Raw genomic sequence first — 27,646 nt, 5'->3', positions numbered from 1 at the left:
TGGACGTGGCCGGGTACTTATACATCCCGACACAAAAAAACACAATGAACAGATCTGAGCGTACTCGCAGTTATCTGACAGCTAGTTCAAAGCCACTAACAACTTATACAAAAATCATGCCTCTAACACTAAACAATCAATCCGTACACATTCAACATACAATGGATTTAGTGTAAAGACGTCATAAACAGCCAGAGAAAAACATGACCTTGTGCAATGCCAAGTTACAGATATCGACAGATTATAGATCCATAAAAATGTATATGTATATAACATACTAGTAATATTTAGTTCGCTTTTAATCTACTGATAACAGAATCAATATTTAAACCAATAAAAACAATATTCAATGATCGTATTACAGTGTTGAATAGGTAACCTTTTAGAATAAGTTTATTTAAAGGTGCAACAAGTATACATGGATCATTTCTAAATTTCCGGGCACGGTTAACAACGTTTCCGTAAAAATGAGGATGTGCTATCCCGTTTAAAATAAGTTTTCTACAGGTACAACCAAACTTCAAAACCAAATCTTTATATCAATGGAAAAATTTAGTAAAGGTTTTAGGTAATTTATGGTAACGATATCCCTGATTTAATAATTTACCATTAATACACAGGTTGCGTTCGTTGAAATCAAAAACGTCACAATAGACACGGGCATAGCGAACAAGTTGTGAAATGTAAACACCGTAAGATGGTGCCAAAGGAACATCACCATCTAAAAATGGAAAATTAACAATAGGGAACGAAAATCGTCTCTTTTGTCGTAAATTTTAGTGTGTATTTTCCCATTTAAAACCAGGAAAGAACAGTTATTACCGAATACATTTGATTTATTAAAAGTAAGTTCCTTGGGGTAAATTTCAGCAGTATATTGAGAAAATTCTTGATTATTTAACGAAAAAATACCATCAAGATAACGGTAAGTGTTGTTGAATTTATCAATTAAATGCAATTTCGACGGGTCTTTACTGAGTTTAGTCATAAACTGTGATTCGTAACAGTATAAAAACAAGTCTGCTATTAAAGGAGCACAATTAGTACCCATGTAGATACCTACAACCTGTCGAAAAACTTTGTTGACGAAACGTACGTAAATATTATCAAGGAGATTAACTGTTTTTGTTCTAAATTAGATATCGTGCTCTTTCCCATAAAAAGCTTTATATATGAGTTGCAGTTACTTTTTCACAATACACTTTTACTGCTCTGTATTGTGGTTTCTTATAGAAAATGTTTTTTTATTATGTTTCAGTTTGGAGAATGACTGAAAATTCTCAAAGAATGAAAACAACAAGAAAAACAATTTTATGAGTTTGAACTTGACGAATCGCTTTTCTAGATTTACCTTCATCGGGAATGGTCAAAACCGACTATTTGAAAATCGAAGATGTACAATAACTGAATAGTTTAATAGCTGTTGAAGATGTTTTGATGTAGTTTTTATATGCAGTTGAATGGTTCACAGCAGTTTAAAATATGTCAAATAGAGTTTGTAAAAGACCCTTTTCCAACATACCTAAATTTAACTTATATGACGCGCCACCATGGTCTGTTCAAGTTTCCTTTAGAAAAAAATAAAATAACAAACAAACAAATCATGAAGAAAATTCATATAGAAAAGTCTCTAATCAAATGGCAAAGGACATTTTAAGAAAAAAATGGGCGAAACATGTTTTGTGACATGCCAAACCTCCCGCTTTTATCGCAATGTTAAATATAACATTAAAATGACAACACTACATGACAGGACTGCAATACAAATAAATTTGAAAAACACACGACTAATTATATTGCTAACAAAATAATGACAACGATGTGTGAACAAAACAAACACATAATAGTTAAAAATGTAAAACATAGGGTACAGCAGTCAACATTGTGATTTAATCATTTAAACACATGTGTCAATAAAGAAAACAAACAAACAAGCGAAAAGGCATATAGACAAAGCACATTAACAAGAGTTCTTAAACCTACGATAGCACAATAACGCAATGACGGAACGTATAAGTACGAGCCACGTTAATTTGATATTACCAAAAATAGACCAAACGGTAAAAAATAATCATTTACAAAGACATATAAAAAAATTACTTTAACACGTTAAAGAGTTCATTAATAAAATCGTATCTAGACACTGTACTTCAATATAAAAAAGAAGATGTGGTATAATTGCCAACGAGTCAACTCTCCTCAAGAGACCAATTCACACAGAAATTTACAACTATAGGTCACCGTACGGCCTTTAACAATGAGCAAAGCCCATATAACATAGTCAGCTATAAAAGGCACCAAAGTGACATCGTAAAAATGCAAACGAGAAAACTAACGGCCATATTTATGTACAAAAAATGAACAAAAAACGAAAATGTAACCCATAAACAAAAGACAACCACTAAATTACAGGCTCCTGCTTTGGGATAGGCACATACATACATGATGTGGCGGGGTTGAACATGTAAACAGGATACCATCCCTCCCCTACCCTGGGACAGTGGTGTAACAGCACAACATAAGATCGAACTATAAAAATCAGTTGAAATAGGCTGAACTTGCAAAATATTTAGAAATACAACTACTACACAGAGTGGACGTGGCCGGGTACTTGTATAGCCCAACAACTAAAAGACACTAAGCATGTACAGATCTGAGAGTTCTCACAGTTACTGACAGCTAGTTCAAAGCCACTAAAAACATACATGATGTGGCGGGGTTGAACATGTAAACAGGATCCCATCCCTCCCCTACCCTGGGACAGTGGTGTAACAGCACAACATAAGAACGAACTATAAAAATCAGTTGAAATAGGCTGAACTTGCAAAATATTTAGAAATACAACTACTACACAGAGTGGACGTGGCCGGGTACTTGTATAGCCCAACAACTAAAAGACACTAAGCATGTACAGATCTGAGAGTTATCACAGTTACTGACAGCTAGTTCAAAGCCACTAAAAACTCACAAAAAAATCATGCATCTAAGAATCAAGACCATCGTGTATTATTTGTGAAGTTGATACGAATTTTTATTTACACGGACTTGGTAACTTCCGATGAACTTTTTAGAAAATTCAAAAAGGGCGAGACGATCTTTGACAGACCCCTGAGTCATCAACTTTTTGCTCAGACATTAGTGACGTTTTAAAAGTCTGAGTAGCAGCTGCTCCTAAATACTTGTAGCGAATGAGTTGTAAATTTTTATCCCGTAAAGCAAAGTTTGTTTTGTTTAACCTCGCCGCATTATTGCGCCTGTCAAAATTCAGGAGCCGTTGGGCTTTGCTAGTCTTGTATTTTTTCAATTTCAGTTCAGTTATAGGTTTTGGAGTTAAGTATGACGAAAACTTATAAACATATGCAAATACTAGTGCACAAGAGTTGTCTAAGGACGATAAGTTCACAGAAATAATGGATTCTTTCACTAAGCAATAAGAATCACTTCGAACGGAGTTGAGTGAATTTACAAAGAGTGGTCAAAGAAACGCTACCGATCTAGAATAGAGACAGAATCAGCAATGTTACAATTGCGGTATATATGGTCATTTTAAACGAGAATGTAGGCTAAGAAAGCAAGACGGCAATAGGAACAGTCAATTCAGGAACAATGAGAATGGCCATACAAGGCCAGTGCATTCTCGAACAAGACAACGGAGAAAACAAATCAAACCGAATGTTCAAAATAACTCTACGAAAGAAACTGGGGCATATATAGACGTAGCTACAGGAAATATAAAGGCTAGTTTTCTCGTAGACACAGGCACCACTGTCACTCTTATATCCAATAAACTATTCATTAGTTTGATAAAAGCGATGCCAAACCTCGATCAAGTGGTTCAAACTATTATGTCAGCCATCGGCACTGAACTAAACGTTGTTGGAAAAGGTGAATTTCATATCTGGATTGATCAAAACGCACATTTAGCAGAGGCAGTAGTAGCGGATTTTGCAATTGAGGGTATAATTGGTTAAGATTTCTCAAGAAAAATAAATGCCTGATTAATTTACAAATAGAACATATATAGTACTAACCACAATTTGGATAACAAAATGAAGTGTTTTTTTTTGTACTAAAAATACATTTTACAACTTTTACTGTAGTTGAACCTTAAAATTTCACCATTTCAAAATCAATCTTAATGTGATTATTCACATCGTGGTCTATCGTTATACGCCAAAGAATTCGTACTTTGTGCGCCGACTCCAGTTAAACGGATAACCGCTACTTAATGACTTCTGATTCCTGCCATATGTCGACTAATTTGTTGCTAAGGTAGCAGAAACCATTCCTGGCGAAAGGCTTTGTTTATTTCATGACGTGTTTGAACTTGGGTGTCCTTTCGCGCACTTTTCGCCCAATAGTGTACCATATATGCTCGATATGGTTCAAATTCGGACTACGATCGAGCCAAGGAAGATAAACCAAATTCCCTTGGAACAATGGATCTTCATCCAGGATGCTACTTGTCAACTTTGGCAAGCTCTGTTATACATTGGAAACGGACAACTTTGTGTCTGAGCGTTAGAAAATGTCCCCGTAATGGTCTTATCGCACGAAAACCAGTAGCGATGAGTCGATCTCGAACAGTTCTGGTTTAAAGGCTCATGTATGGCCACCCTTCTCTCTTCAGGATTGATTTGTTTGCAATTGGTTTCCTTCTGACCAACCTTCATTATGCTTTATTTTTCCTAGCAGATGTTATAGGTGGTCTTCTTGATCTCGGAAGGTCTTTAACATCGTTTGTTGCCTGATTCTTAATCTCAAAACGACTTACAGTGGGATTGTGATGATCAACAATACGTGCAATTGTCACAGCGACATACCTGCTTCTCGCATGCTGATAATCTTTCATCTTGCTGCAGTTAAGAGTTGTGGATGACCAATGTGTCAATTATATACAAGGTGTCAATCATGTTATTATCAAGTTCAGTAATTTTGTGATTTTACTTTTCACATAACTTTATATACTTGATTATTTAAAGTGTTGAACACAATGAGGATAAAACCATATGTTTTATTTTTTACGCGTACAGTTGCTGCATGTGCAGATACCAACTTATCGAGTCGATATTTATTGATAAAACTCAGGTCAGATTTAAATAATGGTTAACTTGCTCTATGTTAACAAATTATATCACAAAAAAATAAACAGTTTTTTTTTAATTTGAATTTCAATTTGGTGTTGCAATACTTTTTCCATGTGTATAGATAGTTCAATTTGCCACCTTCTCTTCCTTTCGTACTCCTAAATAACCGTCTGGTAAACTTTAACCTCAGTACTGAATTCCCTTGCTCCGTTTTTAGATAACTCGATGGGGGTTAACGGACATATAATTTAGGGTCGTCCCTACATTCTTAACTTGGGAGTTGGAGGTTTGACCAACCATATGCCTTCCCATAACGTTGTTGACGTCTATTTTCCTTGTCGGATAATAGAAAGGAATCTCCTCTTTGAAAATCACCTCTCGTCTATCCATCTCTGGAATTTCTGGATCACATGGTTCTACTCTCGGGCTAGTAGGTGTGCTTATCTTTGTTGACGGATTAATTAACAATGGTGACTGATCTAAAACGATAACTTCAGTAAAAATAAAATTGAGAAAGGAAATGGGGAATGTGTCGAAGCGACCATAGAGCAGACAACACGAAGTATGTGTTTGTTTTAGGTGTTAAACAAGAAGGTGCTGTCCTGGAATCATAACATTTTTCAATAGGAACTGCAGTATATATTGGTATAACCGGTGAAGATTCAAGAGATGTAACTGGATCTGTTAACTGACTGATGGTTGTCGTTGTTTGAATGGTTATTTATATGGCTCAACAGAGACTGGACTCTCTTTTTGTCTCGGCATCTCTGGAAATAAGTTTGACTGTACTGTGTGCATTTTCTGACTTAATATCATTTGGTATCCCCAGATCTATAAGAATGGGACTAACTATATTGGAGTCCCCCCAGACATAAAAAAAGATTGAAGCCTACGACACTTGGATAAAGTCTATTGTACTGACGGAAGTGCGTAACTGGGCATGTTTATACCAGTGATATGTGCCATATGCAAACTAAACGATGCCGTTTAAACTACAGATGCCCATATTGTTTTTTTATCTACGATACTTGTTTTAGTTTTAATAGCCATAATTGGTAATTTTGCATCCTGGTCATATTTTTGTCTGAGCAAAATAAGAAAGCGACATGCATTTCTTTAAAACACAACATATTAACAAATGGTTCAGCGGGTGTACATGATCTATAGCTGATTTACCGACAACATATCTTAAATGGTTCAGCGAGTGTACATGAACTTAAACAGCTGCTTCCAGATATATAACTTTTTACATATGTATTTGCTATTATTTACTAAGATTATTTATGTTATTTTTCTTAAAGAATGCTGAAAAAATGTCGGTGACATAATTTTTTTTAGCAAGCTCTATTACATATTAGCAATTTTTTCTTACAAAACCAGTAGAAACAAATAAATGATGTAGGTGGTAAAAAGAGGGTCGAAGGAATGAATATAGATAATTTTACCTGCCACTATTTCAAAGAGACAGCTAAAGTTCATGTACACTTCCCTATATAAATATATATACAGATGACTATGAATTTTGGAAGCAGCCAACAAATATTTGTTCAGTATAATTTAAGGTATTGTTACCCTAATACCTCAATGCCTATAATGGCCTTCGAAGTCGGTAACACATATGAGCTAAACAATAAAATGACTGAAATAGAAATTTACTTATTGAAGGTTTGCGTTTTAACTTTTGAAAATCAAATATGTGGCAGATACTGATTACAATCATATGCACATGTAAACACAAACAGTTTATGTATTAGAAATCCAGGAATAGTATATGATAAAACATTGTCGCTCATTTTTAATTTTATTTTCAAACTGTGGAGCGCTCCCTAGCTCTAAGGTATGGTTTTCGTTTAAGAGCCTTATATGGCGTCGGCGTCTCGAGGTCAGAGTCACATGGTCGAACCCTGAGGTATGGTGTCCGTGTTCCAATTTAAGGATGTTATACGGCGTTGGCGTCCGTGTTCATTCCAAAATAGGGCGTCGGCGTTAGACTTCCGAGTTTTCAGAATCGTACGATGCGGATATCACTTCCGATGTTACATTGGAAAACTCATTACATCAGTTTACTTTTATATTTGTACTCATTACAATAGTTAATATTCACATAAAATCTTTGGCAATGCCCCAAAACAAGTCTGTCGAGACATTGTGTGATGTAATCTTATTCAATTCAATACTGCATATAGGATAATGCATTGATTTTGCTTGACACACTTCTCAAAAGCGGAATTGAATCACTGGGCCTAACCGAGTTAACAGTTATTTGGTTCATATTTATAATAACTGTCGTATGTGATTCGTGCAATATGCGAACACAACAGTATTGTTTTGAATTGAGATGTCTTTATTTCGTTTCAAAGTATTTCTTTTGACTGTACTAGTCATATTTGGTTGTGGTACATCATGGTACCGTTTTGATTTTACAAAGGTAAGAAACTAACTGAGTGCATACTATACAAGTTCCTAAGTGCATACTATACAAATTCAAGGCAAAAAACTATTTTTTTTAATTGCCGATTAGGACTAGAGGAACACCGGATTTGATTTACATCTATTTTTATTCAATACTAATATTTATATAGATAAATCTGTGGATAGTACTAAAAAATGTGCATATGTTTAAACTAAAAAAAAGTACCTATATAGTACGAAATATGAAAATGTAATCAAAAGAATATGTAATCGAAAGGCGAAACATACCAAAGGGAAATTCAAACTGATTAGTCGAAAATAAACTCACAACGTCAATGCAAAGAACGAAAAAAAGAAGAAAAAAAGATGCACAACAGTATCTGAAACACAATATTGGAAACCAATGACTGAGCAACACACCACATACACCGGGTAAATATGTATAGATTATAACATGCCCTTTTCCATATTGGCCCTGGTATCATCCCGAGTCTCCTATATTTCTATATATGTGACCCGCCATGACATTTGCAGGCTTATGGAGGTAGAACGTCATTGTTAATTTTTTAACTACATAATAATTTTATTCATCAAATATTGCTTGTCATTGGTAGAAAAATTAAAAACATGATAAATATCGAGATTCAATGAAATACGTATTTGTGAAGAAGAGATTAAAACATTCCTTGGCTTCTTTTTTGCGGACGCCGAACTATACATCATATATAAGTTTTGAAGAAGTTTGGCTTTATCGTTTTAATTGAAAAATCTTTGAATCTACATTTCAAATTGATATAAAAAAAAATCAAATTTCTGCTCTATAGATTTCCTTTCATAAATGAAGTCTGAAATAAATCCATGATAAATGTACCGCATCGAATACTTATAAGAGAACACCTACTTATAAACGGTTACGCGTCGCATACTATGTTTAGAGACATGCATAATAAATCTCAATTAAAAAAGAAATTCTTAGAGCTTAGTTTGACAACTTTTAAATTAACTTCATTTCAACAAGTTTAAATAACATGTTTCAAATTGAGCTACAAACAAAACAAAAATGCTCCTAAAAATTTTCTTTCAAAAATGAAGTCTGGAAAATATCCATAATAAATGCACCATATCAAATGCATATATGAGAACACCTACTTATAAATGTTACGCTTCGCATACTATGTTTAGAGACATGGATAATAAATCTAAATTAAAAGAAGGAATTCTTAGAGCTTACTTTGACAAATTTTAAACTAACTTCATTTCAGCAAGTTTAAATTACATGTTCTAAAATAGAGCTAAGAATTGTTTGTATTGTAGTAAATTTAATTTTTTGAAATTTTATTCAAATATGCTATTGAACACCACTGAGAGCCAATAAATACAATAATTTTGTATTTTATATATTAGTGACTTCAACAAATAAAAGTCGTCATAGAACAGTCTCATTTCCATACCGTTATTCGAAATGACTCGTTTCATTGCTTTTACAACAAGTATGTCATAATAACATGACAGAGAGTTTGTTTCTGAATATTCTATATAAATATACAAAAAGCAATTTTTAGACAATTTTCCCTCCTAAGCCTGGAAGTGGCTAGTCACATGTAATTTACGGCGTTTTTATCACAATGACGTTCTACCTCCATAAAGGTGCATTCACACGATACGATTTTCCGTTCGATTTTCCATTCGACTTGGCACCGTCGCACAGGTAAATCGTACAGCGTTCTGTTCACACGATACGATTTCCATTCGATTTTCATCAGATTTGAACAAGTGCGTTTTTTATGTTTCTAAACGCAGTAACTTCCGAAATTATCTTTATACGCAAGTATTATTAAAGTTTTAACAAATATTATTGAGTTATTTATTGAATGGTGATTTGATAATGAATTTCCAAGGACTATTCCTAAATTCTCCAAAATATTTGTTTCGTCTAGCCAGTTTTTTTTTAATGTATAACTGAACCTTTTATTACTTTATTAGATATTTTATATTTCTTTATTATTCAGTATTATCTTTAATACACATTGCACTACCATAGGGATCGTACTGGCCGTAATAAATGTTTTTTCGCAAACCTGTAATTTCCGATCCGTTAAGACTAATTAGACCCAAACTTGGCGAAATATTTATCCCAATAAAGAGTGTAGTCCAAATAATTATGACGTCTTGAAAGGCTATTATAATTTTTTTCTTTGACGCCTTACATCAACATTATACGTGTATCTAAAGAGAGAAGTTGTATCAGAATTAAATTTTACACCGATATCAATAAGTTGGGTGTAGAATCTATTTTCAAAACTGTGTTTATTTAGAAAACAGAGATTACATGCCGAAAATAGGTAACCTTATAACTCATACTACACTCTTTATAGTCCAAATAATTATGACGTCTTGAAAGGCTATTATAATTTTTTTCTTTGACGCCTTACATCGTTTTGAAAATAGATTCTACACCCAACTTATTGATATCGGTGTAAAATTTAATTCTAATACAACTTCTCTCTTTAGTATAATGTTTTATAAAAGTCAGGATACTTTGAAGTTTTCTTTCACGTCCGCACTTCTATCAAGTATGGCATGCCAAAATAACATTCAAAAATTTATTGCGGATCATGGCGAATATATAAATTACAGAACAATAACATACATTGTAATTGAGACGAGTCGACATATAGAGACACCATGTGACACTCTTAATTTTTCGATTATATTAGTGTAACAGAGTTGATTTCTTATCAGATCTAGAAAAAAAAGTAACGGATATTTTCACATCAATATTAATGCTAGTAGAAAATTTAAACCCGATTTCAATATTCAAAATATGAAACTTGAAATATAGATTAAAAAGAGAACTCGATACAATTAAAGAATGGAACTCTAAAACAGATAACCGAGTTGCTTCGTGGGTCTTAATTTTATTACTACACGTACGTCATTGTTTAATAGGCACATGTTTTGTGTAATTTAAGTCTTAACTAATATTCTATAGTGTGTCTTTTCGTGTTGTAATGTCATACATATACGTACTACTTTTTAGGTAAGGGCGAAGGTTGACGCCTTTTAAAACATTCATACTTGCTATATTATCATGATGCATCTGTCCAAAGGCCTGTTGTTAATGAATGTCGTTTGAGAGTTTCATGTTTTTATATATTTGTCGTATATTGGTATCAAGTCGTCGACATCGTTGTCGTCGGCATCGTCCGAAGATGGATGGATTCCGGATAATAACTTTAGTTTTTAAGTAAATAGAAACCGATAAAATTTTAACGCAAGCTTAATTACCACTAAAAGGAGGTTTGAATTGAGTTTGAGGGTTTTGGTCCCAACGGTTTGTGAATAAGGGACAAAAAAGAGGCACAACTAAGCATTTTTCTTTATTTTCGCACAATAACTTCAGTATAAGTAAGAAGAAATCTACGCAAGTTTTATGACCACAAAGGGAAGGTAAGCATTGATTCTGGGGGTTTTGGTCCCAACAGTTTAGGAATAAGGGGCCAAAGGTTCCAAAATTAAACGATGTTTGATTTCATCAAAAATTGGGTTATCTAATATGCTGAATCTAATCGTGTAAATTAAACGATGTTTGATTTCATCAAAAATTGGATTATCATTCAGATTCTAAATTTTTGGTCCCGTTTTCAAATAAGTCTACATTAAGGTCCAAAGGGTCCAAAATCAAACTTAGTTTGATTTTAACTAAAAGAAATGAATTCTTTGGGTTCTTTGATATCCTGAATCTAAACATGACTGTACTTGTATTACGGACCCATTTTTAAAGTTTGTCCAAAGTGGGGCCCAAAATTAAACTTTGTTTGATTTCAACAAAAGTAATTGAATATATGGGGTTCTTTGATATGCTGAATTTAACCATGTATTAATGTTTTTGGTGTTCGGGCCCTTTGTCAAATTGGTCAACATTGAGTTCTAAAGGGTTCAAAATTGAACTTCATTTAATTTCACCATAAAATAATTCTTGGTGTTATCTAATATGCTGAATCTACATGTAACCTTGTATTTAGGTTTTGGATATTGGACCATAATAAGAAAATGTCCAATTTAATTATTTATTTTTTTTAGACCACATTTATTCTGTGTCAGAAACCTATTGTGTATCAACTATTTAATCCCAATCCAAATTCAGAGCTGTATCAAGCTTGAATGTTGTGTCCATACTTGCCCAACTGTTCAGGGTTCGATCTCTGCGGTCGTATGAAGCTGCGCCCTGCGGGTCATTAGGATTGTTTCCAGTTTTGTAAATAGATTAGACCGTTGGTTTAACTGTTTGAAAATGTGTACACTGGTCATTTTGGGACCCTTTATATTTTGCTGTTACGGGTCAGGTAATCAAAAGGAGGCTCCGAGTTGAAATTCGTACTTGTACCAGTATTTGTTAGCTTAAATTCGCTGAGACTTGGATACGGAGTTCTCTCAATGGCATTTATACCACATATTCTTATTTATAATGTTCTCTAGTATTTATAATTATTTGTTATTTTTTTTTAAAACTTATTTCGAAATATTTTAATTGGAAAATAAAGAACTTTATTCATGTGCGAACTAAAGTTGGGTTTAGGGGTGGCATGAGTATATGAAAATATTACCTTTTTATTAAATGATGCTAAAGGTCTTCGAACCTTTGATATAGTCCAATTTGTGCAATACTATAAATTGAAAAACTTAGAAAAAAATAAAAGGATATGAGACCTTGCAACCCCTTAAAAAAAATTGCCAAGATTCAAGGTCGCTGCACGTCATTACATTGTCGGACAAGGAATAGCTAGCATGATTTGATTTCCTCTAAAATGTCCATTCGAATTTTTAGTATTAATATGATCCTATAAGCTATACTCCCAGTTCATACATTCCCAGATCAAACTGAATCTTACCTCGAGATCCAGAAATTTATAATTTTTTAGATGACACGACTATTTCAAGAGCTAAGAAAGTTTGACCTATTTTTATAATTTGGATTATCGTCAATGGTTTCTGATATACAACAGGGGTTGGTTCCTGATGAAGCCAGAAGTACTGCAATTTCGCGGGCATCATCTAGTGTATGATTATATCAAAGAAAATACATCGGCTAGCGACGTTCTATCAATGTATTCTATAATCTTTATATTTGGAGAAATGGAACAAAACATCTGTTATTCAAATTTAAGGATGGACGTTGCAATTTGGGTACTCCTCATTACGGAATCCTGGATCGTTTTGAGGTCTGTTCAGACCATTTTTTCTTTGATTCAATATGAATTCAAAATCGGCAAAGTTTTATTTATTGTCGATGAATAGTAAACAAAGTAACACAAGCTCTAGTGAGCTTTTAAAATCGACATTTTTTTTCAAAATTCAAAATTAAATTGGTGTAAACAATGATACCTCTACAAAAATAAACACAGAAAGGAAATTTTTGTCTAAATAATAAAAAAAAACGTAGGTGATTTTTTTTTCAAAATAGGTGCAATTTATACTTTTGTAACTATGTATATTGTTTTTGGTGATTTATTTGTAAAAACAAAATAATGATAACACATTGTATTAATCAATTCATTATGAGCTCTTAGTCTTTTATTTGGGAATAAAACATCCTCTTTTAAACGCTTTGTCGATTACCACTGTGTCTGAAGTGAAATATTTATAAATAGATACCAGAACGCGGACGTGATAGAAAGCCTAATTTAGAACAGTGTCTAGTCTAGTCTAAGCCGGGAAGGAAATAAGTTGAGTTAAAAGTGAATTACTACTTAAGATTTGCATCATATACGGCTTGTACATTAAATTCACGGAACTGCTCACGACAAACAAATGCTGACCCCTCGTCATTCTTTGGAGATATGTTGATAGTGGGTCTTCCCATGGATAGAAACATGCAAGCGCCTGTGTATGAAACACTTCCTTAATCTTCCTTTATTTTTTTGTAATTCTTGAACAGGCAAGTTCATCCAATGTACCTCCTGATTTTGGAAGTGCTAAGGGGTGTATTGCATTTACTAGGACTTGTCGCTCTATTAACGCCATGTAAGTCCGCCAGTTCTTATCATTTATAGGACCCACATCCCCTTTTCGTAACTTGGTCTAACCATAGTCCCCTAGCCAAGTACACGATAATATATCAGTAGTAAGTATTATGCCAGGATTTACATATTATTCACGATCATTATTTATGAAGGCTGTAAAACCTAAGATTTAAAATTAATGATGGGTGTCATTATGGATCTAATGACAGGGTAGACTTCCGAAGGCTTTGTAAAACGGTGGCCAGGTTTATGAACAAAAGATGACTTTGTTTCCCGAACGACTTAAAAACGTTTAGAATGATGCGAAAATGTTAATTTGTCGATTAAAATAAGCTTGATTTTTTCAATCGACTGATAAATTAAGTCGATTTGACGTTCACACGGTCCGATTCCAGCAAAAACGTCGGATGGAAATAGCGTAAGTTTCGATTTCAAAACGACGTTTCGACTTGACATTCGACTTCAGATTTTAGTGTTCACGCGTACGATTTTAGTCGAAAGCAGGTGCACAGGTAAAAATCGAATGAAAATCGAATGGAAAATCGTATCGTGTGAACAGAACGCTGTACGATTTACCTGTGCGACGGTGTCAAGTCGAAAGGAAAATCGCCGAACGGAGAATCGTATCGTGTGAATGCACCTTAAGCTGGTCACATATGTGTCGAGGGATGATACCAGAGCCAATTTAGAAAAGACATGAAATAATATAGTTATCACATATTAAATTTTTGCAGAAAAGAGGAGAAAAAAAGTTCAATTTTAACAATTTGATAAAACAAAAAAGATAAATCTTAAAATCGCTAAAATTTGACAGACCCGAATTCCCGGATAATGTAAATCAAACGTTCCGGAAATTCGGGTCCATTAGATTTTACCGTTTTTAAATTTTATATTCACCGGAAGTGACGTTTCTTTGGTAATTGTGGGAAAATATATTGAAAAAAACTATTATTTGCCCACCTCAAATGGATTCGTAGCTAATTTTATCTTTTCGTTTGGATATTTCTTGGAAATATTTTACATCAATAGGCACAAAAAAGATAAGACTTTGTAACAACGTAAATATTTCTAACCGGCAATGAAAGTTTCATGTCAAATTTAGGTGTCAAAGTTCCCCCCAAAATTTGCTCTAGAACTACAGACGTATACATTGCCTCAGCGTTATGACGTCGTAGGAAGGCGTCCCAGAAAGAAAAAAAAATAGCCGCCGCATTATAGCCTCATCAGACGTCATAATTATTTGGACTAGCTAGATACATATTCATCGCTTCAATTGGAATATCCTCTGGATTGCGTAATTCTCCCGACACTTTTTAACCTGTCCTTCCAAATTTTTAATGTCACTTACTGGTTTTTTTTTCTCGTACTAGAGGTTTCTCAACATCTTACGAACGGACGAAACTCTACGAACGTATCGTTATGGAGCAGTAATTTTGTTATAATAAAACCATAATAAATGTCTACCGATACTGCAGTGTGTTTAAAAGACAGCAGTTTTAAACAACTTAATATCCTTTTTTGCAACTTTTCATTTTATTGTTGTCATTAAACATCCGTGTTCCAATTTTTTTTTTCTGTTGACTGTTTCGTTTTCTTACGTTGAGTTCCGTTTGTTGACATGTCGTATATATACGTTCGATTTATCTCCCTTATCCATTCAAAAAGATTTTTTTTATAATGTCCTTGATTAAAAAATTCAACACATCTAGTTTGCAATTGGTTGATTGATACTTTGGTGTTTAACGTTCAGTGGGTTATATTCAATTTATTTCATTGCGAAATGAGCGTTTGGTAAAGAATTGATAAGTGATCGAAATAACACAACTTTAATATATTTCATATATCCACACGTCTCTTCTACGGGTCCAATCGGTTCGAGATACTATGAGTTTCATTATTTCGTATCGGAGAGTATCTTGAATAGATGTGTCGTAACATAGCTTTTTTATTTCTTATATTTATTGGGAATCAGTTAAAGAAATTCGAAGGTGCACTCGATCTATCGTTAGAAATAGAGTTTTGTGTGTTCTTGTTGAAAGTATGAGTGCTACAGCCCTAACACAACTGGTAGTCACATAGTTATCAAAACCCCTAACTAAAAAGAAAAATGAGAAATATGAAAAATAGAGGAAAAATGCATAGTATGCCATAGAAGCTTATTAACGGAAACAATAAACAAGAAAAAAAAATATGTATATACTCATAATTATACTATAGAGGAAACATACACACATAGAATAAGAAAGGCCATGATAACAAAAAAAAACCACAATATATAAGTGTAAATATGTATTTTAATATTTTCTTTTATTTTTCTTGTTAAGTCTACCAATTTATAACAATTTATCAATAAGAAGATATCATTTGGATTTTAGTGGTTTGGGCAAAGAAGTTATCCCGGAACTTATTGGGATGTTTTCTTTTCAAATTTAAATCGAAAGGCGTTCACTTCTAGATTTATTTTACCTCACGTCCACGAAAGAATTTTTACCGTTAACCAGCTTCTAGCTAAGATAAAAAAAAAAAGCCTATCCCTTTCGATCCATATACATGAATCTATATTTGAGACAATATCTGAAAAAGTCAATTTTTTGGCAATAAGAAAAAAACAAAAACAAAATCTTTAAACCCGGTATTTCAATAGCACAAATCGAAGAACACACATTTGGGATCTAGGAACTGTTGTCTGTAATTCAAACAATTGTTTAATAAGGAAACAATGGCAATTTAAAAAATGGTACAAAAAAATCCAGTTCTTTCCTGTTACCAAAGGGAATCAATTTTAAAAAGTTTCTAATGGGAATAAGGAATAAGTTTAAGACATTATTTGTGGTTTACTAGTATATCCTGCAATAGTTTATCAAATGCCAATTATTGATTTTAACATTTGCAATACAAAAGGTTTAGAAATATACTTAAATATAGTTCGGTATGTCGGTAACATGAAAGAATCTTGAGTAACAGGACAACGGTAACAGGACAGAGTTGGTAACAGAAAGGATTTTTCTGCTTTATTTTAAAGTTTAAGAAAAATACATCATTTTAGATTGGTCACAATTGGAAGATAACAGCAAACAATGTCATTTAGTCTTTGAAACTGTATTTGCAAGATGAAAAATCTGCCTAGGTAATGAAAAATTCGAAAATAAATTCCTTTCTGTTACTATCTACTATACTTAAATTGCACAATGTTCTCTGCTGTTATCAAAAGCAAAAACCCTATTTTGTTATTCAATATACTGTATATTATTTTGAAATTTATTTGATATGGTGGTGATAACTTATATTAAATGAAATGGTTGACATATAGAAGTTTAACTATTCGATTCTTCAGTGAAAATGTCTTTAATATCCTTCCTGTTACTAATGATGGTTATGCTGTTACTTTTTATCAGGTAACATGACAGGAAGTAACAGAAAGGAATTACGCGATAGTTTTTGTCCTTTTTATCACATTAAATGTAAGTGTATTTCCTGTGTCCTACAACTTTTAAAAAGATGATATAAAACACACTTAATATTGTGGTGCACACTTAAAAATATTCTCAGAAAGTGGAAGAAAAGGCTATAACAGGATGGAACACCAATAAGTATTTTTCTATAAATTCTTACCTTGGATGGGCTTGAATGTTCAAACCTGGCCGCCTTTTCAACTATTTTTTTGAACTTATGCATTCAGGAAATGATGCTCTTCACAAAACATAATGGGAAAATAACTATTGGTCTTGTAAACGTTTCCACAGGTAAAAAAACTCAGTGGTAACAGGAGGGAAATCACCTCTGGGGACAAATTTTTTTTGTCTTAAAATTTGCAAAATTTTATTACATGCTATAGTTATAATATAAAAAGACAAATTAAGGGCAAGTTTATTATATAATTCATCATATATGTGAGAATCGGACGCCTGTTTAATTAATTTGGATATTATTTGAATGATTTAGTTTTCCAAAAAACACATGGGACAACATGATTTTAGGGGGGGTTGAACATTTAAATTACAATATTTTATTGGAAGAAATATAAGAATGAGTGTTTAACTGTCAGGGGTTGGTGCATTACTAGTATATAATTTAGTTTATACTAAAACTTGAAATTTTCAAAAAAGATGGTTGAATAAAAAAATAATTTCTGGTGAAGTTGGGGACATGGAAAATCGACTTTTTCAGATATTGTCTCATTTACCTTTTTCACATATACTAAAAAGTGATGTTGCCATCATGTTTATTATAATTTCTTGTACGATTACTGTCCTTTGATTAAATATTCTTCACTTAAATTTATAGATCAATAAGACTTTCAACAGTGTTGATTGAACAGTAAATTGTATATTATATATTATATAATATCAAATAAATATAATATGTACTTGATTCAAAATGGTTTTAAAAAATCAAGCATGCATATTTTACATATAAAAGACATTTCAAAGGGAAGCAGAGCACAGCTGATAATCCAATATTATAAGATAAATTACTGCTCCCTCTTTTCTCGTTACGACAAGTTACGTCAAGTTAGGGCGATTTTCGTTCGTTCGTAAGATGTTGAGAAACCTCTAATAGTAATGGCATTTTTCATAAGTTCAACGAACTCTCTCGTTTCGCCTTCCTACACTGCGACGAAAACAAAAGGACCTGGAGTGGTGTAATTTTTAATCTACACCTTTGTACTATATTAGTTGTATATAAAGTTGAATTCTTTGATTCGTCCTTTTTTACGTGATGACGGCTGACAAATTAGACCTCGTAATTTTAGTATTATAGATGTGATAATTGTTTTATCACATAACCACGTGTCCATACAGGAATGCACGCAGAACCGTTAGTAAACGGATTTCTATATATTCATTATCAATCGAATAATCATTATTACTGTCAAATTTTCATAGGTATTATGAGGGTGGGGGCAAAAGGGGGTCCGTTAATATGTTAACAACACTGATTTTGGCAAAAACAGTTAACAAAAATGCGAAAACGCAGATAACAGTTAACAAAGTGAGTTGAAAACAGTTAACAGCTTTAATATATCTCAGATAACAGTTAACAACACCTTGATAAGGGCAAACCAGTTAACATAAAAAGGTCTTGCCCACCACCCTCTTTTATGAATGATAACTTTTGCTTGCTTTTACTTTATAAAGTTAGCGTAACAATTTATAGATCGAGAAGACATTTTGTTAAAAACTAATTCAAATGAATATCGAAAAAAATATTCATTTGGTCTATAGCGGAACAACGACATCACAATAGCATTAGTTCGAATATGGACCAGGGAAGAACAAAAATGTGCTAACGTTAATTTACAGATCTAACATTATTGGGCTGTTATTTTGGACAAATTATATAAATATAATCTACAGGTATCCTCCAATAAAAATATGAGCATTAAAGTAGAGAAATGGGTTCCGGAGGAACACCCTGAAAAATGGATGGAACATCTTTCGCCATACGTTACAGAGCAAACCCAGATGAAAGATCTTGTAATACCAGGTAACAATCACACGAAAAGTGTTAAGATAGTAGTTTTTACCATCAAGTTATTGATATTTGCACTTTTATAATGAAATTGAGAATGGAAATGGGGAATGTATCAAAGAGACAACAACCCGACCATAGAAAAAACAACAGCAGAAGGTCACCAACAGGTCTTCAATGTAACAAGAAATTCCCGCACCCGGAGGCGTCCTTCAGATGGCCCCTAAACAAATATATACTAGTTCAGTGATAATGAACGCCATACTAATTTCCAAATTGTACACAAAAATCAAAAATTAAAATAATACAAGACTAACAAAGGCCAGAGGGTCCTGACTTGGGACAGGCGCAAAAATGCGGCGGGATTAAACATGTTTATGAGATCTCAACCCTCCCCTATACCTCTAGCCAATGTAGAAAAGTAAATGCATAACAATACGTACATTTAAAATTCAATTCAAGAGAAGTCTGAGTCTGATTTCAGAAGATGAAACCCCAAAAAAATAAACAAATTGACAATTATACATAGATAACAACAGACTACTAGCAGTTAACTTAGTCTAGTCAAAATAGCATTTGACCTCAAAAAAATTGCAACAGAATTAGTTTTTGTATTTTTCGATTCCAAATGGCTTTCTTTGAAACATACCAAAAGTCTACCAAGATATCTGAGTGGGAACATGGATTTTTTTTGGGTGAAAAATAGCAAAATTAGTCAAAAATAGCTAAAAACTGGGAAAAGCTTGTTCAACATTCATTTTTTATGATAATCATTTCAAATTAAAAGTTTTACAACAATTTATACAGTGTTTATGAAATAAAATAATAAAAAATAGGAGTTTTTTTTATGAACATGGAATTTTAGGTGAAAACATCCGATTTTGTTGGAATTTGAAATTCACACAGTGTGAATTGATTACCAAAACAGACATGAAAAAGATAAAAAAAGATAAAAGTAGTTCATTTAATTTTCAATAAAGACAAACACCATTATTTTGATCATTCCAAAACTTTACAGCAATTCCTTATAGTGAAAATGATGATTTGGGGTAAAATATAACAAAATCAATCAAAAATCGTTAAAAACTGGAAATACACCAATTTGGAGTTTAAACTGCTTTAGAATCACTCAAAAATAAAAAAAATTGGAAATCTTGATAAAATTATAGTTAGATCAAACAAAATGCATTGTAAAACAAATAGTAAAATAACTGATGTTAGGTGAAAACAGCTTAATTTGTCTAAAAATCGTCAAAAACAGGAAAAAAATACTATTCATATTTTTCAGAAACCATTTTTTCGACAGACTCATGGTTTGGTGTCATAGTTTTGTTTATAGTTTCATCTATTAATGTTAAGAAGCTTATCACGTCTGTGGAAGTGCCATCAAAATTGGATAAAGTTTTCCATTTTTGATTTCCCAACCATAATCTGTAGGATGTATGTCAACTTCTTCTGATAATACATGTTCACTCGAAGACTATGAAGTTGCCCTGTATCTGATGTTGGTGGTAAACTTTTCACCTGAACCAATGTGTTTCCAGTAATTACTATGGATTTTAATTTTCTTCAGACAAAAATGTCAATTCCTCCATATAGACATGTTAACGATTCATCTCCTGCTTAGATGGTATCTGCTTTAATAAAGCCTAGATCTTGATATTTGTGATTAAGTTTTTTTAATGGAAGTCCTTTGCCTATTCCAAAAAGCCTAGATGATGAGTAACAACCGGTTATAGAATGCAAAAAGAGCAACAAATTACAAACATCCTCCCAAAGAAACCTTTAGACTGTTCTTTGTTCCATATTTTCATTATTTCATATTTAAAAATACCTAACCTGTTTGCACTGTTGATTAACATGGTCCAAGACAGTGTTGACAGTGGTAACTTGCCATTTTTTTTTTATACCCCTTCTGAAATGTATTCTCCATGTTTAATTATAATGCCTCATATTGCAAGTAGGGGGTGATATTACACAGTAACTGTAAAAAAAATTTGGGTCCATAATTTTCAAGGAAATTAGAGAATTGGTCTAGCTTAAAAAGGTTACAATTTAGCACTTTGGAAGCTGTCAAAAAAATTCTTGACGCCCTAAACATAAAATTGTCCATATTTTGAGTTAGAGCAGATGAAGTTTTCTATAATTTTGATATAATTTGTCTCAAAAGTAGTAACACACATGTTCTAAAAGAAATGCACTACGAAATAATTGTGGTCTCTGACCATATGATGAATACGTACAGTAGCACTAATAGATCCTTATCTTCACCATTTACTATGACTTCTAAAGACAATGCTGTTTGCACAATAAGAAGATCTGCATCATCAATTGCATTCTTACATTTAATGGTATTATATGCTTTAGCGTGTCACAAAGCATGTTAATAAGAACTTGTCTGTTTTAACTGTTTGACATGAAAAGTTCCTTTGGATACTAGATTATTTTCTTCATCAATACTACATAGTACATACATGTACAGATCTGACTATAGAAGAGATCTTGATGAGAAGTGTCAAATCTTATGGAGGTCTAAACTGAGGCAGAGGAATGGGTGAATCCCAACGATCACAATGAATACTATCTATGCCAGCTTGTGAAGACTAAAACATTGCCATGCAAGATCTCACTGGTGTTGCATACTGGACTAGTGATTAGCACGAAGCTAACCGTACAAATAAAGAACGAGACAGGGTAGACACTCTTGCAATTCTTGAGTACCTTAGTGAAAGAAATCATTTTACTAATTATGTTCCACTTATAAATATTGAAACAGGTGTTAAGGCAGAGCCTGCCATTAACGTTGAAAAAAAACAGTAAGTTTTTGAAATAAAACGTTAGAGTCGATGAAATGCGAAAAATAGAGTTAAAGCTACAAGAATTCAAACCAATCAACAACATTGGCAGCCAAAGCTAAGTCAAAGCCAGATTCAGACTTTCTAAAAACATATATAAATAGATGGTGAGGGTCTGCAGTATGTCCTTGATGGTGGATGCATATTGTAACGACTTCATTTGACACATGTTATATCATTTGGAGACATTACACAAACAAAGACCCTGTAATAATTTTTGAAAGTTATCAAGAACTTCCTTCACTTAAAGATATTACACATTTGCGTAGAACAAATCATTGTTTTGAAGAACATCAATTTCCCCTCATCTATGACTTGCAAAACTTAAACAGAACTGTTCATGTCAAACAGTTTGAACAAACCACATCTTCCTATATCTATATTATTAAGGTGCTTTGTGACAAGCTACAGGATAATAACATTAAATGTAAGAATATGACTCATAATGCAGATCTTTGGATTGTGCTTTGTCTTAAGCAGTCATAGTAAATGGTCAAGATACAGATCTGTTGGTGTTACTGTTCTTCATCATTAATCAACAGTGCAAACAGGTTATTTTTAAATCTGAAAAAATGAAAATATGGAACATAGAACAGTCTAAAGGATTTCTTTGGGAGGATGTTTGTAATTTGTTGCTCTTTTTGCATTCTATAACAGGTTGTAACTCATCATCTAGGCTTTTTGGAATAGGCAAAGGACTTTCATTAAAAAAACTTAATCAACAAGATCAAGTTTTCATGAATAAGGCTTCATTAAAGTAGATATCATCAAAGCAGGAGAAGAAGCATCCGATTCAGGGCAATTTCATAGTCTTTGAGTTTGAGTGTATAATCGGTGCCAAAAGTGAATGAGAAGTTGACATAGATCCTACAGACCATGCAGACTATGGTTGAGAATTTCATGTGGAAAACTTTGTCCAATTTTGATGGAACTTCCTCCTGCACCTGATAAAAGTTTTATCATTATAAGATGCAACTGTAAGCATAACTGCAACACCAAATAATGCGTTTAGACAAAATGGTCTTTGAAAGTGTTGGGTAGGATGCGGTGAATGTTGTGGTTTGAATCGTTCTAATTCTGTTCCCATTGCCAAATCTGACTTTACTGATGAACAGATATTTGTTGTATACAGAAAACGATGGAATAATCTTTAAAAAAAAATGTGTCCATGTATCTTGTCATTTACTTTTAAATCATGATCAGTTTTGGTCATTGAGACTTTTTACCTTTCATTATGCATGGTAAACACGCTGCACAGTTTCAAAATAAATAGCTTTCAATAACACTAGTATATATTGATAGGGGATTAATTAAGAAATCAAAATGGCAAAAATTAAAAAGGGGTCAATGTGGTTGTTTTTGAGATATTAGCCATTAGAATTTTGGCGGGAAAATATTCTCACTTGATTTTTCATAGCTTTATCAATTGACCAGTTAGAGTTCTCAAAAACTATTAAAAAATAAAAAAGATTTTATAAGACTTTTACAAATGGCTTATAATTATGTATGTAAATGATTTATAAAAAGAAAAATGGGGGTCGATGGGCAATTTTTTTTAAGGCATTCAAATGGATGAAACCAGAGTATTTTAAAATTTTACAAAAATTCCAAAACATGACAAGCAAACATCCTTAAAATCACTTGCTGGTTAACATAGTATGAATTTAAGCATTGCACTTTTTCTTATAAATAATATAAATAAATTTTCACTAACATCTTAATTGATTTCTAAAAAACTATGAATTTTATTAGTTTTTTTCCAGTTTTTGACAATTTTGGGCCAAATTTAGCTTTTTTCACACAAAATCAGCTATTTTCAAATTTGTTTAACTATGAATTTTGTTTGATCTGATTATTATTCTATTAAGATTTTATTTTTTATTTTTAGAGTGTTTTGAAAACAGTTAAAATTCCAAATTGGTGTTTTTCCATTTTTTAACGATTTTTGATGATTTTGCTATATTTTACCCAAAATCACCATTTACCAAATTAAGTATTGCTGTAAAGTTTTGGAATGGTTAGAATAAAGGTTTTTGTCTTTTTTGAACTATCAAATGAACCTCTTTTACCAATATTTATATTTTTGCTGTACTGTTTGTAATCAATTCATGCTTTGTAAATCTCAAATTCCAACAAAAATCGGATGTTTTCACCTAAAATTTCATGCTTATTCAAAAATAGAATATTTTTTTATAAATCATTTTATAAACACTGTATAACCTGTTGTAAAACTTTTTATTTGAAATGATTATCATCAATAATGAATGCTTAACAAGCTTTTCCCAGTTTTTCGATATTTTTGTCAAATTTTGCTATTTTTCACCCAAAAATCCATTTTCCCACTCAGATATTTTGGTAGACTTTTAGTATGTTACAAAGAAGGCCTTTTAGAATTGAAAAATACCAAAATTAATTCTGTTGCAATTTTTTTGAGGTTGGCCACATTTTTCATCTATTTTGACTAGACTAACTGACATGCCAGCTCCAGACTTCAATTAAACTGATTGAAAGATTATGATTTCACCTTAAGTCTTTTCAATATCAATGTATGTTGTCATTTGAAACACTAGGAATATTTGATATGATGAAGATTTTATGTCTTAGCTATCAAATGTTCCAAGATTATGATTTGATAGGCCAGACGCGCGTTTCGTCTACATACAACTCATCAGTGATGCTCAGACCAAAATAGTTGTAAAGCTCATAACAAGCACAAAGTTGAACAGCTATGTTGACCCAAATTTACAAAACGTTGTGACAAATACAGCATCGAACTTTGGTATAAATAGTTATCAAAGGTACCAGGCTTATGAATTGATCCACCAGTGACACTTCTCCATATCCTCTTCATATTACTGGGAAAAAATAGAACAAACAAAAAAAGAGCACACATTGGCAACTGTTAAATTGCAGATACGACTGCTTAATTCTTCTCTTTCTTCCATCACCACAACTGAGAGCTTTAAAATCATACTAGTTACACTTGAAAATCACAGGGCATTATCAAAACATACTAAGGAATCTTGAATAAAATTGAAGAACTGTAAAGTGGTCATTTAATACAAACTGAGACTACCAATGGTAACCACATTGTACAATCATTGAGAAAAAAAACGTTCAAAAGACGAGAAAATAATAGGAGTATACATTTAATACCACTTATTATCAGTACCAGTACAATGATTGTTGTTTATCGGTTGCAAATGAAGAGAAACGATACCAATCAACAATGATAACACAAAGCAAAAATAGATAATGTCATGGCCCAAAGAAATCAAAGTACTGAAGTACTGAACATCGGATGACCGCAAGGTCTTGTGGATGGTCCGACAAGCACTTGTCTCGGAAAAGAAATCACATCTCTATACCTGAAAGTGAGGTTAATGTACAGATATTTTTTTTTCTAGGACAAGTTCGTGAATGATAAATTAATCAGAGGGAATTCATCCTCACCGTAATGACTATTATATTGTAGTGTTTCAAATCAGTATACTTTGGTTAATTGTTATATATTATATTAATTCTTGTATATTACAGTTACATGTATATATAATTTTCATGCATTTGTATACCATTCTATTCTACTATATTAATAATAGTGCAAGTGCATGGTGGACACATCACTCTTCTGTAATAATTCGATTTTTTTAATAGAATAGATTTGAGTAGGCCTTTGTATTTTCCCGCAAAAAAATGTTTAAGCATCGTTCCTTAAGATTGCAGCGTTCTTGAGATATTATTCCTCATGCGTGTGCATAGATAGCAATGATTTTTCACTTATATGTACATGCATATAACAAAATATTTTAATACTATTAATGTATCTTCTTTAAAAAGTATTGATGAGTATTCATTGAAGAAAATGATTTTATAACAGGCGATAGGGAATTTTAGTTTGCACTTGATTATAGCTACGTATATATTATGTTCATAGATCGGTTAAAAACCGAAAAACGAATATTGCGTAATGGAAATCTAGGAGATAGTAATAAGCCGGCAAGCCCTCATGGTCATCCGCTGTAAAAAGATAACAGAAACCTATAGAATGAAACTAACATATATGTCATATGAGATATATATATATATATAAGAAAGCATTTACTTGGACTATTCCAGTAATTGTTTTTAGTTAGTAATAAGTGATATTTATTTGTATTTGATTGGTAGGATCACATGATTCTGCATCATTCGACCTTGACCCGGGAGGTGGAAGAGCAATCGACGTCACTTCATACATTGAATTGGCCGAAGAAAAGTTCGAAAGATGGTTTAAAACACAAAACCTTGATTTTACCGAGCAATTGAAGATTGGCGTTCGATACTTTGATCTCCGGACTATTAAGCACCCTGTGACAGGGAATTTTCATTTTGTCCACGGGCTGTTCAGCCATAAAACTGTCGAAGAGTACTTGAAAGGCATTCGGAGCTTCCTTGATAAAAATAAGAAAGAAGTAGTCTTTTTAGACTTCAACCATTTTTACAATATGAGAAAATATAATCACCGATCCCTTTGTACGATAATTGAAAAATCTTTCAATAAAATGATATTGAATAGGAAAAAATGTTTGTACAATAATATGACTGTAAGTAAAATAACACTGTCAAAATTATGGGAATTAAACGAGCGTGTAATAGTATTGTATGGTAGTGCAAACAAATGTAAAGACCACGATCATATATGGTCACGTGATGAAGTTGATATTTTGTGGCCATCTACATCAAATAAATATTCAGTGGTGGACAATCTCTTACATGAATACAAAAACCTTTCTAGAAAAGATATTATACTGGTGTGGCCTGCAATATTGACTCCCTTCGAAGATGACTACTACTTGGAAAGAGTGAAAAGTTTTTCAAATCTTTATGAATTTGTCACGCCAATATTAGAGATTATTGTGAAGTGGATAAAATCTCGTCCGAATATTCCGTTTAACATCATCTTTGCAGATTTCGTCGAAGAACATGATTTTATTAAAACAGTTATTAGTGCTAACAATAAATCTCTATAAACAAAGCAATAACACTGTAAAAACAAGTTTACACCTTCCTGGAAACACATTATTATATGTTAAAATCTAATCATTTACACAGGTGTTTACAATTGTCAACATGTTGGTGTGTTGATTTGACTTACCCATTTCACGTATGTTTTGAAACACCCAATTCCTCTCACTTATCATAAAATCAGAACAATCAATGTCATTATAACGTGTATATCTGTTGTAAATTAATTCTTGATCATTTTACACACCAAATATGGCAGACCCATTGCATACAGTATAAGAAAAACAGTCAAAAACACAAAAACTTAATTATAAACACTGAACCATGAAAATGAGGTAAAGGTTATATGACACGTACCAGTTGGACATGTTCACCCTACAATCCTTCCATACAACACATATACTAGACTTATTGCTAATAGAATCTGAGATGTGGACTTGACTACCAAAAAATTACCTTGTTCACTGATCCATGAAATGAGGTCGAGGTCAAGTGAAAACTGTTTGAAGGGCATGAAGACCTTGCAAGGTACACTCAAAACAAATATAGTTATCATAGAGAGAAATTTATATTACAAACAAATCTTAACTTTTTTCAAGCCGTCACTGAACCATGCAAAAGTGTTCAAGGACAATGGACATTTATGACAGACCGAAATTTCTAACATAAGGCATCTTATCTACAACTTCTATTTCCTGGTTATTATAATACCATTTTTCATTGTCATGTATTTTACCACCCTTTCTAAAAACAACAATTTTCGTTTCTGCTATATTCACACTAAGTGACCATT

At 32.6% G+C, this 27,646-nt stretch overlaps 1 protein-coding gene across 1 annotated transcript; it reads left to right on the top strand.

The window, feature by feature from the left end:
• Positions 1–7,401: 7,401 nt before the first annotated feature.
• Positions 7,402–26,939, top strand: LOC134727254 (PI-PLC X domain-containing protein 3-like). Its single transcript, XM_063591633.1, has 3 exons — positions 7,402–7,515; positions 18,880–19,009; positions 26,017–26,939. Exons 1-3 carry the CDS (start codon positions 7,426–7,428, stop codon positions 26,856–26,858), a joined length of 1,062 nt encoding a protein of 353 aa, XP_063447703.1. The 5' UTR covers positions 7,402–7,425; the 3' UTR covers positions 26,859–26,939.
• Positions 26,940–27,646: the final 707 nt, after the last annotated feature.

The sequence above is a fragment of the Mytilus trossulus genome, chromosome 7 (genome assembly GCF_036588685.1).
Source record: "Mytilus trossulus isolate FHL-02 chromosome 7, PNRI_Mtr1.1.1.hap1, whole genome shotgun sequence".
Classification (NCBI taxonomy): domain Eukaryota; kingdom Metazoa; phylum Mollusca; class Bivalvia; order Mytilida; family Mytilidae; genus Mytilus; species Mytilus trossulus.
Note: the sequence above shows the minus strand (reverse complement) of the source record. Positions and strands in the feature narration are given on the sequence as shown.

What these genes read in the sequence shown, in the direction of transcription:
- LOC134727254 (XM_063591633.1), top strand. Translation starts at nt 7,426, where the DNA reads ATGTCTTTATTTCGTTTCAAAGTATTTCTTTTGACTGTACTAGTCATA. An exon ending in ACCGTTTTGATTTTACAAAG is followed by an intron (nt 7,516 to 18,879) that starts GTAAGAAACTAA and finishes TATAATCTACAG; the next exon opens with GTATCCTCCAATAAAAATAT. An exon ending in GAAAGATCTTGTAATACCAG is followed by an intron (nt 19,010 to 26,016) that starts GTAACAATCACA and finishes TTTGATTGGTAG; the next exon opens with GATCACATGATTCTGCATCA.